General features: G+C 40.2%; 1 protein-coding gene across 1 annotated transcript in view; it reads right to left on the bottom strand.

The window, feature by feature from the left end:
• The window catches only part of LOC139738180 (alpha-aminoadipic semialdehyde dehydrogenase-like), a 62,913-nt gene that overhangs the window by 22,908 nt on the left and 24,100 nt on the right, over positions 1-15,905 (bottom strand). The window contains exons 8-12 of the mRNA XM_071648840.1: positions 14,043-14,120; positions 12,804-12,861; positions 11,315-11,396; positions 10,346-10,440; positions 8,204-8,288 (exon numbers count right to left, since the gene is read on the bottom strand). Of these exons, the coding sequence (XP_071504941.1) occupies positions 8,204-8,288; positions 10,346-10,440; positions 11,315-11,396; positions 12,804-12,861; positions 14,043-14,120 (398 nt within the window). The remainder of the gene's footprint in view (positions 1-8,203; positions 8,289-10,345; positions 10,441-11,314; positions 11,397-12,803; positions 12,862-14,042; positions 14,121-15,905) is intronic.

The raw sequence follows: 15,905 nt of genomic DNA, 5'->3' as shown, positions 1-15,905 counted from the left end.
CAATCATATAAACCCAACGTGAAGCTCTCAGGCCTACATCAACCTTTGCTTCTGATATGTATAGTATGTGCAGCATTGGCAAGTGTGATAAGCGATAATTACTGTGGACGCAACGTCTATAAAGGAATGTGCCTAATATGGCGGGAATTCAGAATGTCAAGACTGTATACAGCTGCAGCAGAACAGACGCGAAAGCAGTCTTTGATGCTCTGCAACATTACGACCATGTGCATAATTTGAGGGTTTTTAGTACATGCAAAGAACACGATCTCAAAAGACGACTATCGTTAATTAACTTCATTGATTTTCTCTACCGATGCTGTCTTTTGAACTCCCGCCTACAATGGGTTCACAGGTTCTATTTAGCTATTGGTACTTGCTAAACGTTTCCATTGACAACAACATGGGAGGAGAATGGAAGCGATCAACGCCCTCACTAAAAGACGCTTCTCGTAATACGCATTGCGTGCCTTTTTTTCTTTCTACTGTTTCCTATAGTTTGTGAGTTCAAAACTTGCGGCAAACTACACCGCAGCCGACACACAACGAGTACCGACTCATTCATGCGGCGGCAGCGGCACGGACACAAACGCACCGAAATTTACATTCGGGCTGCCGTATTGGTCAGAATCGTTAATGATAGACCTGTCCTGCGATTGGTTAATTATCTTACACACCCAAGCTATCGCCTTATATGGTAGTGCGTGCGATGGAGCGTAAACGCCGTCGCTAAGCAGGACTGTTGTATTGTTTCGTCCCATGAAAGAAACAGGTCGTGAGCTTGAACATAGCCTGAACTTTGAGAGCAATTTTCTCCGTTATTTAGAAAATGGACTGACATCATAAGCGTAGTTACATGTAATATTCGTTGTTATGATCTATAGGGATATCGAAATGAGTTGTATTATATATCAGTGTAAAGCTTAGAGTCTGTAGAATTCACATATAGCATAACTACGATTTCATTTTTTTCGACTTTTGACTCATTCCGACGGAGCGCATCACATATCACACATTGGCAATTTGCACGATTCTGGCTTCATACGCCTGGAAAGTGTAACTGCCTTCATACTGTCTGTAAATTCAGTAACCAGTTGCAGCAGAATACATCATAATTTTGTGGGGTTTTACAAGGAGATACTGTACATGTACATACATTTGTACCTAACACATTTTTATTTCAAATGTAAACAAATATGGAAAATGACCAGAAATATATAGCATGAATGAAAATGAGAAAAAAAAATGGGATTCCTTTTGGATTCATACAGGAAGCCTTTGGATTGCTTGACCCGTACTCTTTTAATACCATCTGTGCTATGGAATCTCATTTTCTCTGCTCATTTTCATTCATTTTTTTTTTTCAATTTCATAGTCTGCTTTGAATGACTGATTGTTGGTGATGTACAAATAGGAGCAACGTTAAAATAACATTACGAAACACTAAATGAACTCAATGCCAAATTGAGGCACCAGCAACAAAATATATCCAAAGAAAGGTACAGCTCTGCTCTACCAAGTCAATGAGGGGAAATATGTAGTGTTTAAATGTAGCTTTGAAGGTACTTATAAATCAAATACCACAAGACTAGAAATTGGACAATACAGCTTGGATAGCACTGGGGGGCAGGATAGTGAAAGAATGATGAATGAGACTTGATCGAACTTAGGACAGGGCAGTTTATAGCAGACTGCCAACATTTTCAGGAAAACAAACTGAAACACCATCTGAAGGAGAGCTGCGTGCTAGATATCAAATAATCCATTCTTAAAGCATTTCACAGTTGCTACAATCAAATATATCACAGGTATGAAACTCTCTCTAATATAAAGGCTCAGTGTCACAAATGTACACACTAGTAGTTATGTACATGTATGATGTACTGCATGCATGGTTGTTTTAATGTGTATGTACAGGTTGACCAGATTCACGGAGAACATTCTATATGGTATAGATATAGTACATACAGGCTGACCAGATAAGTGGAGAATTTTCTAGGTGGTATACAATGTAGCTATACAGTACATGCATGTAATAGGAAATACATTATAGCTCACTCAATCTAGATTGATTTCACCCATTCCAGAAAGTTCTGGGAAGTGCTTACATGTTTGGCTGAGTGAGGCACTGTCCCTGTAGCCCAATGTGATTGGTAGTTATTCTTGGCAATGATGTTTTGTACATAGATAGGTAGTGAATCATCCAGGATTCCTGGAACTTGGACTAGCTAGAATGTGTGGCCCCAGGTTGGAGAGAGTTATAGAATGTGCTAGAAGGGGGTGAATGGATAGTATATAAGCCAGAGAAATTCTGCGGTAGGCAGAGTACCCAACACCTCTGCTCTGAGAGTTACGTCACTTCTGGCTCTGAAGCGACTTGTTATAGTCAGTCCTGTGTTACCTGCTGACCTGTTATGTTTGTGGAGATAAGGCCTGGGAGACATTTTGCCTGCAGAGAATTAATGTGCCTTCATTGGACTCCATATTTTAATGTCAATGGACATTGCTACGGCAAAGCTGTGACGGGCTGGATTCATAGCTGGACAATATAAAGTGAATCATCATTCAACGCATCAATTGGACGTGGTCGTCACAACGTTTGGACTCTGCACATTTCGCCGTGGACGTATATCGTGGATTTTACCCCGGATCTATACCGTGGACTATCGTAACCTGCGCCTCTGGAGTTACGTCGGAGGAATCATTCATCGGTGCGTCAAGGATCATTCGTCTGTGCATCGAACATCGTATTTGGACACTTTCAAAGGATTATTTAATACGTGTAAGTGATTCCACTACCGATTTATAACCGCTTCTATTGATCATTGTTGTATTGATGTGATGCCGATTACCAGTCTGTACCCACAATATCACTGTTAATAAACCGCCTGAACATCAGTTGATTGTTTCTTTTGTGCGATCATTCTCAGAGTGATTTTGGTCGTAACAAAATTGGGGGCTTGTGTCCGAGAAGTGAGTTTAAGCCAAAACTTAGAATTTGGAACGTTCTGGAATCCAGAATATTGGTACAGACAAAATACCGGTTGACTTGGTTGTTGAATTGCATATTGTGTGTATTACAGTGTGATAATGTCAATCAGTACAATGGATGTTCAGGCATTTGTTCAGAGGACAGATTTGTCCCTCAAAGATTTGCAAAGGTTACGCAAATGTGATTTGACTGCTATTGCACAGCATTTGAATGTTGATGTTCCACAAGGTGCAAGAAAGGCAGAGATTCTTGACTTAGTAGCTGGTCACATGGAGCTCAAAGAAGAAATCGACATTCCAGATCAAGCTCAAATTTCTGATCAGACAAGGCTTGAGCTTGCTAAATTGGAAATGAAGGAGAGAGAAAGGGCAAGGGAATTAGAACTGGAGAAAGAGAAGATGAGATTAGAAATGGAAAGGGAGAGGGATAGAGAACGAAGAGAAGTGGAGAAAGAAATTGAAATGAAGAAACTTGAAGTGGAGCAACAACTGAAATTGCGTGAGATGGAATTGACTCATGCACAGACTGTTGGAAATCATGAAAGGGCTCCCTCTGAATTTGATTTGGCTAAGAACATCCGATTGGTGCCAAAGTTTGAGGAAAACAGAGTTGATGCATACTTTGTGTCATTTGAGAAGGTGGCTAACAGTTTGAAATGGCCACAGGAATTTTGGCCCATGCTCCTTCAAAGTGTGTTTGTCGGCAAAGCAGCTGATGTGTACTCATCTCTCTCTGAAGAGCAATCACGTGACTATGCTACAGTCAAGAAAGCAGTGTTGAATGCTTATGAATTGGTGCCAGAGGCGTACAGACATAAGTTCAGAAATTCGTACCGCAAACCAGGCCAGACACATGTTGAGTTTGCTCGTGAAAAAGAAATGATGTTTGATAGGTGGTACAGGTCCCTGAAAGTGGATCAGGACTTTGATAACCTACGTGAGGTTGTTCTCTTGGAAGAATTCAAAAAGAGTGTTGCTTTCAGTGTGAGGTCACATTTGGATGATCACAAAGTGACAAGTTTGCATAAAGCAGCCTTGATGGCTGATGAGTATGAGCTGACCCACAGAAATGACAACAGACCACCTTTCAGGAATTTCTCTGGAAATAAGAGAGACAAAATTCAGTCGAGCAATCCAAAGAATGCTGGTCCTGAAAAAGGCACGAGTTCTGAAACTTCATCGGCACCAAAGCCTCAATCTGACAAAGGGTCCAGTACAAATGCAAATGTCATCAAATGTTTTCACTGTAACAAGACAGGGCATGTAAAGTCACAGTGTTGGAAGTTGCAAAACAAAACAAAGAAGGACTTGGGATTTGTCATGTCAAAAAGTGTCCTACCAGAAAACAGTGTCCCGTTCAGTGAAACACGGGCCATTGAAAGTCAATCTCCCAAATTCAAAGATAGGCTGAAGCAGGTGGATGAGAGCTATCGTAGCTTTTTGTTTGATGGTGAGGTGACCCCATGTACCTCTGGTGAGGCAGGTAAGCCAGTGGTCATCCTACGGGATACGGGGGCCTCTCAGTCGTTGATGGTGGATGGTGGTATGACTTTTCCACCAGATAGTGCAGTGAATGCAAAAGTCTTGATTCAGACTGTTGATGGCAGTTATATGTCAGTGCCACTGTATAGAGTGGATTTGAAGTGTGACCTAGTTTCTGGTCCTGTTACTGTTGGAGTTGTTCCTGACTTGCCTATGGCAGGCATTGACTTCCTGTTGGGGAATGACTTGGCTGGGGACAAGGTGGTTGCGTCTCCAGTTGTTTCGGAGAAACCAGTGGTGGTTGCTGAAACTGAGCAGTTGCAGGAGGAATTTCCTGGGATTTTCCCAGATTGTGTTGTGACTAGGTCTCAGGCTCGTAGAGCTGTTCAAGATGATGCGGATTCTGTTGATGTGGAGGAGAATTCCGGCGTTTGGTTGGCAGAAACCTTTTTCAAGGATTTGAATGATGGGGTTGCTGTATTAGGCTCCAAGGCTAACAGTGATGGGCTGTTTAGCAAGTCTTCCTTGGTTGAAGCACAGCAGGCAGACTCTGAGTTGAAAGGCTTGTCTCAGACGGCGTGTTCTGAGGCTGAGGCTGAAAAGGTCCCTGAGTGCTATTATGTCAAAGATGGCATTTTGATGAGGAAGTGGAGACCTCCCCATAGGCCAGCTGATGAGGATTGGACGGTGGTCCGTCAAGTTGTTGTCCCTCCTAGTTACCGCGGTGAGATCTTGAGGATTGCTCACGAGTTACCTGTTGGCGGCCATTTAGGCGTCAGAAAGACAAAGGATCGGATCATGAGGCATTTCTATTGGCCAGGGTTGAATGTGGATGTGGCTGAGTTTTGCAAGACTTGTCACACATGTCAGGTGGCTGGTAAACCACAGCATTCAGTGAAGCCGGCGCCATTGATTCCGATACCTGCGTTTGAAGAACCATTCAGTCGGGTTCTAGTTGACTGTGTTGGACCTTTGCCTAGGACTAGGTCGGGTCACAAGTACCTCTTGACAATCATGGATATGTCTACACGGTTTCCAGAGGCTATCCCTTTGCGAAATATCACTGCTAAGACTGTGGTAGATGCTCTAGTGCAGTTTTTCACTAGGTATGGGTTGCCCAAGGAAGTGCAGTCTGACCAAGGGTCAAATTTCATGTCAGGCATATTTCAAGAGGTGATGTATCGTTTGGGTGTGAAGCAGCTGAAGTCGTCAGCTTATCATCCCCAGTCCCAAGGTGCGTTGGAGCGCTACCACCAGACCCTAAAGACAATGATTAGGGCGTTCTGTGAGGAGTATCCCGAGGATTGGGATAAGGGCATCCCTTTCCTGCTGTTTGCAACGAGGGACTCCCCAAATGAGTCAACGGGTTTCAGCCCATTTGAGTTGGTGTACGGTCATGAAGTTAGGGGCCCACTGAAGCTCATCAAAGAGAAATTCATGACTGAGGATGATGAGGTCCACCTACTTGACTACGTGTCAAAGTTTCGTGAAAGGCTTTCAAAGGCTTGTGAGGTAGCTAGGGAACACTTGAAAGTGTCACAAGACTCTATGAAGAGAAAGGCAGACAAAAATGCCAAAGCCCGAACTTTCAACCCAGGTGACAAAGTTCTTGTACTGCTGCCCATACAAGGTGAACCACTGAAAGCCAAGTTCAGTGGCCCATACTGTGTCAAAAAGAAACTCAGTGATGTGAACTATGTGATCAGTACGCCAGACAGAGGCAATGATCAAAGGATGTGTCATGTCAATATGCTGAAAGAGTGCTATGACAGAAAGTCAGTTGGTGTGACATAGGTAGTGGATAGCTAAGTAGAATTTAAGGGTGAAAAGTTTTCACCAGCATATATCATTTACAGTGTATGTGTTTAGCATATCCATTAATGTGTGCAAAACAGTTTGATATGATTGTATAAGCTCCGAGAATCCAAGCAATATCATTGTAAATGGTATCCATGAAAAGAGAACATGGAATTAATACAGCTATCCAAAAGGCATGTGATAGTATGTAATTTTTGTTGCTTGACTTGGATTTTACCTCACATTTGTTGTAAATAACAATGAGAAATTGTGAAGGTAAAAGAAACCCTTGCTACGGCAAGGCTTTCTTTTTCCCATGGGGGATGGTGTCACAAATGTACACACTAGTAGTTATGTACATGTATGATGTACTGCATGCATGGTTGTTTTAATGTGTATGTACAGGTTGACCAGATTCACGGAGAACATTCTATATGGTATAGATATAGTACATACAGGCTGACCAGATAAGTGGAGAATTTTCTAGGTGGTATACAATGTAGCTATACAGTACATGCATGTAATAGGAAATACATTATAGCTCACTCAATCTAGATTGATTTCACCCATTCCAGAAAGTTCTGGGAAGCGCTTACATGTTTGGCTGAGTGAGGCACTGTCCCTGTAGCCCAATGTGATTGGTAGTTATTCTTGGCAATGATGTTTTGTACATAGATAGGCAGTGAATCATCCAGGATTCCTGGAACTTGGACTAGCTAGAATGTGTGGCCCCAGGTTGGAGAGAGTTATAGAATGTGCTAGAAGGGGGTGAATGGATAGTATATAAGCCAGAGAAATTCTGCGGTAGGCAGAGTACCCAACACCTCTGCTCTGAGAGTTACGTCACTTCTGGCTCTGAAGCGACTTGTTATAGTCAGTCCTGTGTTACCTGCTGACCTGTTATGTTTGTGGAGATAAGGCCTGGGAGACATTTTGCCTGCAGAGAATTAATGTGCCTTCATTGGACTCCATATTTTAATGTCAATGGACATTGCTACGGCAAAGCTGTGACGGGCTGGATTCATAGCTGGACAATATAAAGTGAATCATCATTCAACGCATCAATTGGACGTGGTCGTCACAACGTTTGGACTCTGCACATTTCGCCGTGGACGTATATCGTGGATTTTACCCCGGATCTATACCGTGGACTATCGTAACCTGCGCCTCTGGAGTTACGTCGGAGGAATCATTCATCGGTGCGTCAAGGATCATTCGTCTGTGCATCAAACATCGTATTTGGACACTTTCAAAGGATTATTTAATACGTGTAAGTGATTCCACTACCGATTTATAACCGCTTCTATTGATCATTGTTGTATTGATGTGACGCCGATTACCAGTTTGTACCCACAATATCACTGTTAATAAACCGCCTGAACATCAGTTGATTGTTTCTTTTGTGCGATCATTCTCAGAGTGATTTTGGTCGTAACACTCAGAAGGAGCCACATGGTTCAGACTTATGATTGAGCACAAGAGTCCTGAGTCCTAGCCCCCCCCCCCCCCCATACCAGTAATACTCTGTGCATCTTTCTTGCTGACAAGTGAGGATGCCATACTCTCATGATACGTAGGTCTTTATCAAATCGCATATTCAAATCATTGTTATACTGCAATTGTATCAGTGCTAAAACTAAAAGTGATATATATACAGGGGTGTCAACATTGCATATGGAAACAGCATTACAGTATTCTGTGAGCTAAAAAGGCACAGTTCTGGTGGAAAAAAAAAAACCAACAACAATAACAACATATTTTTACCTTTTTTGCAATTATAGACATGTGCAGTTACATGATTTTTGAAAACAGTAGTTTCCATGAAACCTGAAGTAATTTTGGCTAAAAAATAGTACAAAATACTCCTGAAAAGCAACAGTTGGCATCTCTGTGTAAAGCAAGGATTTAACCTATTCCTTTCCCCATTCCTTACCATCCAGGGGGTCTCCAATTCTGATTGTTCCATATGCCTTCTTTAACCTTTCCACCACAACATCATGCACACTTTCATGAAGGATCTAGAAAAAACAAAACAACAACAATCAGAAAGTGGCAAGATGGTTACTGTTGTCATGGCAAATGTTTTCTCAGAAGTTTGCTTCAAACACTGCATTATATCAGGGATAGTATAAGCATAATGAATGATTCACATTTTATATACACTACAAAACAAAAAGATAAAATGTGAATAAATAAAAGTACACATCACCAAAACAAAATGCAGAGGAAGGGTTTCAAAACCTACTGCAAGTAATAGTCTTATGAAAGGGATTGATATTGTCATACTTATAAAGCTCATTTGAATATCAACCTATTGAAGAGGCAAATTATAAAAAAAAAAACAAGCTTTCCTCCATCATCAAGCCATCAGTCATTGCAGGTAGTAAATACTGCTCCTGACAGGACAAGGTCATTAGTCTTGAGATTTATGCAGATCTGGGATGGTATTCACAGCGTAATACAAATACTCGAAGGCTACTGTTCTCAATATTTCACAATAGCTGCGTTCAGGGGGGCGTTTCATCAACGAGTTCGTCGGAGGTTTTCACCGATAAATTTGATATCAGCCAATCAGACGCAAAGGATTTCAATAGCTTTTAACAGGTGTCAGTGTAAATCACTGACAAAAAGTTTCATGAAACGGTCCCCAGATGGAGGCAGTTTTGGTCAGAGTAACTTCGGAGGAAGGGTCGGAGGAAGCTTGGACGGAGGAAGGTCGGAGCAAAGGTCAGAGTAGAGCCCGTCTGAACAAGGTTGTGGTAACTTCCTCCGGTCGGAGGAACTCACCGATCTCTTCCTCCGACCAAGATATTCCTAAGATTTTTCAGGAGTAACTCGCTACCACCACTAGCCGGTCGGAGTAAATTGCCCGTGCAGACAAGTCCTCAGAGTATCTATGACCTTACAAACCTTATAAGACCTAGGTAAAACTTCCGGAGTCAAATGCAAGTACAGTACACGTGCGCGTGCAGTACAATTCTAATCTAGTCCATCGCGACGGAGAAGCCAACAAATGCCGCTGGTGAAAAACAATGGTATGGTGGACTGCGCGGCGCTACCACTTCCGGAAGTTTTACCGACCCTCCACAGTGATCCCCACGGGCCCAAGAACGCCTTGGTAAATTGGTCGGAGTTTCTTCCCACAACCGTCGTGTAGACACAAGGGTCGTGGTTATATAAGCATAAATTTGAATTCTAATTGCTGTGCCATAAAAATTTTACTCCGACTAGAAATATATCTGAACATGGCTAATGCTTGATAAATTTCGTGATGCCTACATTATTTCAAGCAACCGGCTCTGTTTCCTGATCAATTCCAGCAGAGATGACCAGTGATGGAAGAAAGCAAAACATATGGTCAGCCAGAAACCTACTCTAAAGCTTATCAAGATACCACTAAGTTTGATATCAACCTGTCATCCAATACACACATATATTGCTATGTAGCTCCCATACACTGATTTGCAAGTTGCTTTTACTTTTACTTCTTTGCTGCATAATTGAATTTTGAGGCAAGGGACCACTTGTGCCAAACACTATGGAAAGCCTTTACAGACTTAATGAATGTTACCTTTCTGTTACAAATCAAAAACTGGTAGTGCTATTAAATACTGCACCTCCATGCCAATCACTCCTTCAACACATAACTCATTTGAGTCTGTTGCTCATGACAGACTGTGTACTAGACCCTCTTTGAATGAGCAGGGATTCTTCTGCAGCATTAAGTACAGCCCCTGAACCCCTCTCTTCCCCACTAGCCAGTTGAGCTGGAAAAGCAACTCCAATAGTCATAAAACTGCACAGTAATTTGCATGAACACTATCAGTCCACCTGACAATCTTACAGTTGTGTGATACTATCCCAAATCTGCATCAGTTTTACATCATACAATTGGTATGTCAGTGTGATCTGTTATCTCAGGAGAGATGGAAAGTGGCTCATTAAGAATTGATACGCCAGGTAAAGGTCACAGCCAGCTGAGCACAAGAAACATACGTTAAATGAATACACCTTATAACATGGAGGATTTGCAAGATGATTTTCAAGTTAGGTCTGTATGAGAGAGGTGGCATACCAATCTTCGGGTGGTGGTGCACCTCTGGCCGGCTGTACCAACGCTGGCAAACAGGACTGCTGGTACTACCATGTCAAGGTTTGCATCCTCCAGTACTAACAATCACAATGAGAGCAAGACCACATTGAAGAAAACAAGAACCAAATTATATGAAATGGAAGCAAAGAGGAAGATTTACAAGATTAACATAGGAAATAACAAAAGATGAAGGAAAGAATAATGCTGAAGGTGAAGGCATATAACAAACTAGGAACAGTTTCATCCTGTTCTCAAACATGGTTAACTACACTCTATTCACTTTGTTACATTGTTCCTTTGCATAACAATTTACAAAGTGTATGACGTTATGATGATGTTGATCAAATATAATAATGAAATTCGTAAAAAGAAGCATTGCTATGACGTCCAGTGTATATCTGAAATCAACATTACTTCTAGAGCCGTAACTTGGTCTTGATGCCAAATTTGGCTCTCACCTTTTTGCCACTGTTAAAGTAAAAGGGAAATTTACCTTGGAAGAAATAGGTGGATTCAGTGAATGCAGATCTTTAAGTAGCACATAAACTGTATCAGTGAAGTTTGAGGGAGATCAAACTATCCATTCAAACCTATGAATTTGTTAAAGTTTTGATTAGATCCATGTGCTTTCTTTGCTGGCAAAGAAAGCTACAATTGGTGACGTCACAGTAGTAGAACAATATAAAGACAACACTGAACACTCGGAAATTCTACAAAATATTATTTCTCATAAAAATGAACAGTACACAGTTCCCAAACTTATTACTGGCATACAATGTGAGGGTATATATCATCCATCCTGCCCTCTGAAGGAGGCACTGGAAGTCAAGTGCTCTTTTATTTTGCGACAAAATGAAAATATGAGGAATTCCCAGTACATTCTTTTAATATCTTTTAAATACTGTCCCAAGGAGGGTGTTATCTAGTGTTGCAATGGAGTGTCACACTCACCAATGATGGCATTGTTGCCACCGAGCTCTAGGAGGGACCGTCCAAACCTCTCCTGCACCATGACACCAACCTTGTTACCAACCTGTAAAAAAAAAAAAATCATCCTCATTATACCACCAGAATCTTGGAAGAGATTTCAACATTACAATTATACTTTAGAAGCACACAAACACCATTCCTCTTTTTTTGAAAGTTATGAAAATTTGTTAATTTTTTTATCCTTTATTCAGATAGTTATGGAATAGCAAAATGCACAAATGCATTCATAAAACAATCAATATAGTCAAAATGACAAGTTCAAACTAGATGAAGTGATAAGATGACATCATATTACATGTTCTTGTCCTTGTTTATGACATTAAACACATGTTGCCAATGGGACTGAAAAAAAAAAAATTAATGACACTGTTCAACATTGTTGTTGATGCAATCCAAGAAGTTCTAGAACTTGTTAACTGAGCTGTATGTTGACTTTCAGATGGATGAAAGAACCCTTCATCATTGTCCATTTTGAAAGCTACAGCTGTATACTTCAAGAATCTTCAGCCTATTGACCAGAAGAAGACGAAAAAGAATATACTTACAAACATATATAAGCCACCTCATAAACCATTCACTTGTTACAATCATCATTTTTTTTTTTTTTTTTTTTTGTCCAAGGGGAATATTGAGTATGGTAAATTTGGTCATTGACAGAGTTTTCCAATCTTTTTCAATAGACATTTACCATTCACTTTAAACTGCATGTTTTCATGGCTTCATTTCTATACATCATCATACACACTTAGTAGAGAGCAGCATCCATTGCAGCTCACGTTTTGTTTTGTTTTGTTTTCTGTTCTTTTCTTTTCTTTTAACTGGAACACAACAAACCAGCACCAATTGGGGCTAATACATTCCTTAACTAGAAAAGCACTCTGAGAGCGCAGACCTCCGCCAAGCAGCTACTTTCCACCGTGATCTTGCTCTTCCATAGAGATCAGTGATTTCTACCCACTAAAAAAAATCGCCCGATTTCCCTATATAGACCTTTGTTACGTCATAAACCCTCACATGCACGGCGCGCCTCTCCCCAGCAGAAACTAGAACACGCACTTTAGTGCATGCATGAAAACTTCAAAAATGTGCAGCTTGAACTCCCAAGTTCATTGACCCTACCTGGCAAAATACCGAAAATCCTTCATAAAATCCATAAAAATTTCATGATCACTACCCAAATTTAATCATTTGTAACTTGCGTCATTCTCAATGTTTCCTGCAAGTTTCATCCAAATCCGTGCACAATTTTTTGAGTTATTTTGCACACGGACAAACTAACAAACTAACTATCTAACTAACGGTAACTAACGGTAACGAAAACATAACCTCCCCCCTTGGCGGAGGTAATAATAAGATAAAAATGATGTTTGGCATCACTCTGCACACAGCATGTACACAGGGCATGACGCATATTCAAGCTGGCAAAAAATGTAACTCCCAAGGCACTTACAGCGGTACTCCCAGTGAACGACAAGAGTGGTATCCTTGTGTCTTTCGCCATGGCTTGTCTGTCACATACAAAATATGAAATGATACATTACTGCTGGGCGACAAGTGTGAGAAGGTGTATTGTATATGCCATAGACGCTATCTTGTCAGCATAATATCTAGCAAATCTGGACTTGCAAAGATTCTGTAATTTTAAAAAAGTGGCTGAATTTGTGGGGTAGAATGACAGTCATTACATGACAAAAATACACATCATTCCTGCTGTAGAGACTTTCCACCTCAGAAACACACTACATTGCATTTCTTTTAAGGAATGGAATCTTTTTGAGGATTGTTTTTTTTTTTCATGAACATCAGTCAACTTGTGCAGTTTACCAAAATAAACATAAAACGAAACACATGGCATGCACAGTATCTCGTTCAATGACATACATTTTACTACAGAGGTAGATTGTAATTTCCTACACCCTCTATTCACAAATGTTAAAGGGATAGCACAGTATTGGTGGAGATGAGAATTGGGCTTTTAAATTTTTGCGAGATACCAAGAAAACACTTATGATATAGCACAGAGCATACACGTACCATTTTCAAAGGAATTCAAAGTTTATTTGATGAAAATCGGGTTTGGAATAACTGAAACGTCCAAAAACAAAGTAAAACAAAGCGATCGTTACAAAGTGTGGGTCCCACACTTTATTAGAATCGCTCTTTTTTGGATATCTCAGTCATTTCAAAACCAATTTTTATCAAATAAACGTTGAATTCCTCATAGAATTACATGCTCTTTCATAATTCATAAGAGATTTATCATTATCTCACCAAAAAATGTTAGAAACCTGAAATAAGGTCTCAACCAGAACTGTACGATCCCTTTAAGTCATTTATTCATTTTTTGTTGAGGGATGATGGTGGATTGAATTACATCTTGAAGTCCTACATTGCAATACAACCATAGATCCAAATACTGCATTTCAGAAGATGAAAAAACACTAAATGAAACCAACAAGTTTCAAAGATTATTTTTCTGAGTAGGATGACTTAAAATCATTGAAAATGAACATGACCTGCATGGCATTACAGATGACAGTATTTTTTTTCTCTCTCTCTCTTTCTGCATGCATATACATGTATGTGCCTATGAGCTAAGAGGCCCCCCCCCCCCAAGCTTGGAGAAAATAATGAAACTGGATGATCTTGGAATCTAAATACGATGCAGACAGCTGAAGCAAGGACTTACCCTATGTCAGCTCCTCCACACAGCAAGGTGATGATGCCTGGTGGTACCCCGTTCGCATCCATCACAGACTTCACGACTCTTTTGGAAAAAGAGGGGAGTCATAAAAAGAAGGGTTTAATGTGCATAGTTTTGTGTATCATACCTAGCCCCTAGTGAGCTATGAGCTACAAGATGCTAATCTCTAAGAGACATGTTTTTATCATTTGACTTACAGACATTGATTTCCGCAGAATACACGTTAAAAAGGTAAACAAGTGAACCTACAAGTGTAGCAGGCTGGGGAATTCCATTTAACAATGGAATGAGTAATGCTCACAAAACAATTTGCCTTGATGTGAGGGCTAACAAAATGACTGCTTATGTTAAACATAAATAAGCCTCCACATATGACGTGCTTTTGAACATGGTACACTGTCTCAGGCAAGTGTACAGTAATACGTGGAAGTAGCATCAAAAGAATTAAGTTAAAAGATGATGCAGTCCCTGCTTCTACGTATGTATTGGGATCTTTAGAACTTCTAGAATTAATCTCTGTAAAATTCAGACCAAATCTATGCGGTATTTCACAAGAAAAGTTAAAATATCAGGAGTTCCCAAAGGAGAACTTAAAGGATGTGTACAGTTCTGGTCGAGGTGAGGATTTAGCTTTTAATGTTTTGCGAGATATTCAGAAACCACTCTATGAGACGTCAAAGAGCATGCAATTCTAAGGGGTATCAAAAGTTTATTTGATGAAAATCAGTTTTGAAATGGCTGAGATATCCAAAAACAAGGTGAAACAAAGAGATCCTAATAAAGTTGTGGCCTGTCGCCTTTTATTATCGTCACTTTTTTTGATATCTCAGCCATTTGAAAACCAATTTTCATCAAATAAACGTTGAATCCTTCTTAAAATTACACGCTCTTTCATATTTCATAAGAGGTTTCTTGTTATTTCACCTAAGAATGTTCAAAACATGAGTCCCTTACCTCAACCAGTACTGTACAGTCCCTTTAATGTGCAAACTAGACAATGAGCAAGCCATTGCAGACATACGGCATAATACAGGCATAAGAAATATCCCTCTTGCTTCCTTGAGCTTTCTGAGCTGAGGGATAATTTACAAGCACAAGACAATACCTTTTTTGCCACATCTAAATTTTCAGTGAATACTCAGCATCGCTGTGTACGATGTTCAAACAATTTTCTTGTGAGCTGTCTGGCCTATGTCATGGTAGTAAGACAATATAGGCGGAAAGAAAATATGTTGATGACCTGAAGTCTGTTGAGCCAGTAATTAGAGACATTTTGCTTTCATAACCAAATCTCAAGGAGCTCACTATCAAATTCAGTCCACATAACGAACACATGCAGCTTCCCAATTGTCCATTTTATCGCTCTAATGATGTTTATTTGAGGCTTTTTCAGACACACACACACACACGCACAAATGTGCACACACACATACAAGAGCCTCTGTTTGCATTGATTTTGCAAACAATGCGAATTCTGTTCTGGGATGTACATGTACTATGTACACAGATTAGCCTTCCTCTCTTTCCCCTTCCCCACCTTAAAATATATATATATAAATTTATATGTGCCACAAAAACATTGTTATATCCTTTTTGAAGAAATACAGATGTACTTGAAGATAAGATGTACAGCTGTATGTTGTCTAACTGTGCAATACATATTGAGTATGATAAAGTCAAAGACAAAATATATAATTCACGAAAAGATTCAAAAGTCATACAGACATGGTAGTTTTTGTAAAACTTCATTGTACACAATGGCTTCCATGCAGTTAAGCAACAGAGAACATACACTTTGATACAGACGGTACATGCACGCGAGCACCACAAACACACATAAAACTTCAC

This window comes from Diadema antillarum, unplaced genomic scaffold (assembly GCF_040938485.1).
Source record: "Diadema antillarum isolate AM-2024a unplaced genomic scaffold, OU_Dant_1.0 seq00000728_RagTag, whole genome shotgun sequence".
Classification (NCBI taxonomy): domain Eukaryota; kingdom Metazoa; phylum Echinodermata; class Echinoidea; order Diadematoida; family Diadematidae; genus Diadema; species Diadema antillarum.
The sequence above is the reverse complement of the archived record's forward strand: the minus strand, read 5'-3'. Positions and strand labels throughout refer to the sequence as shown.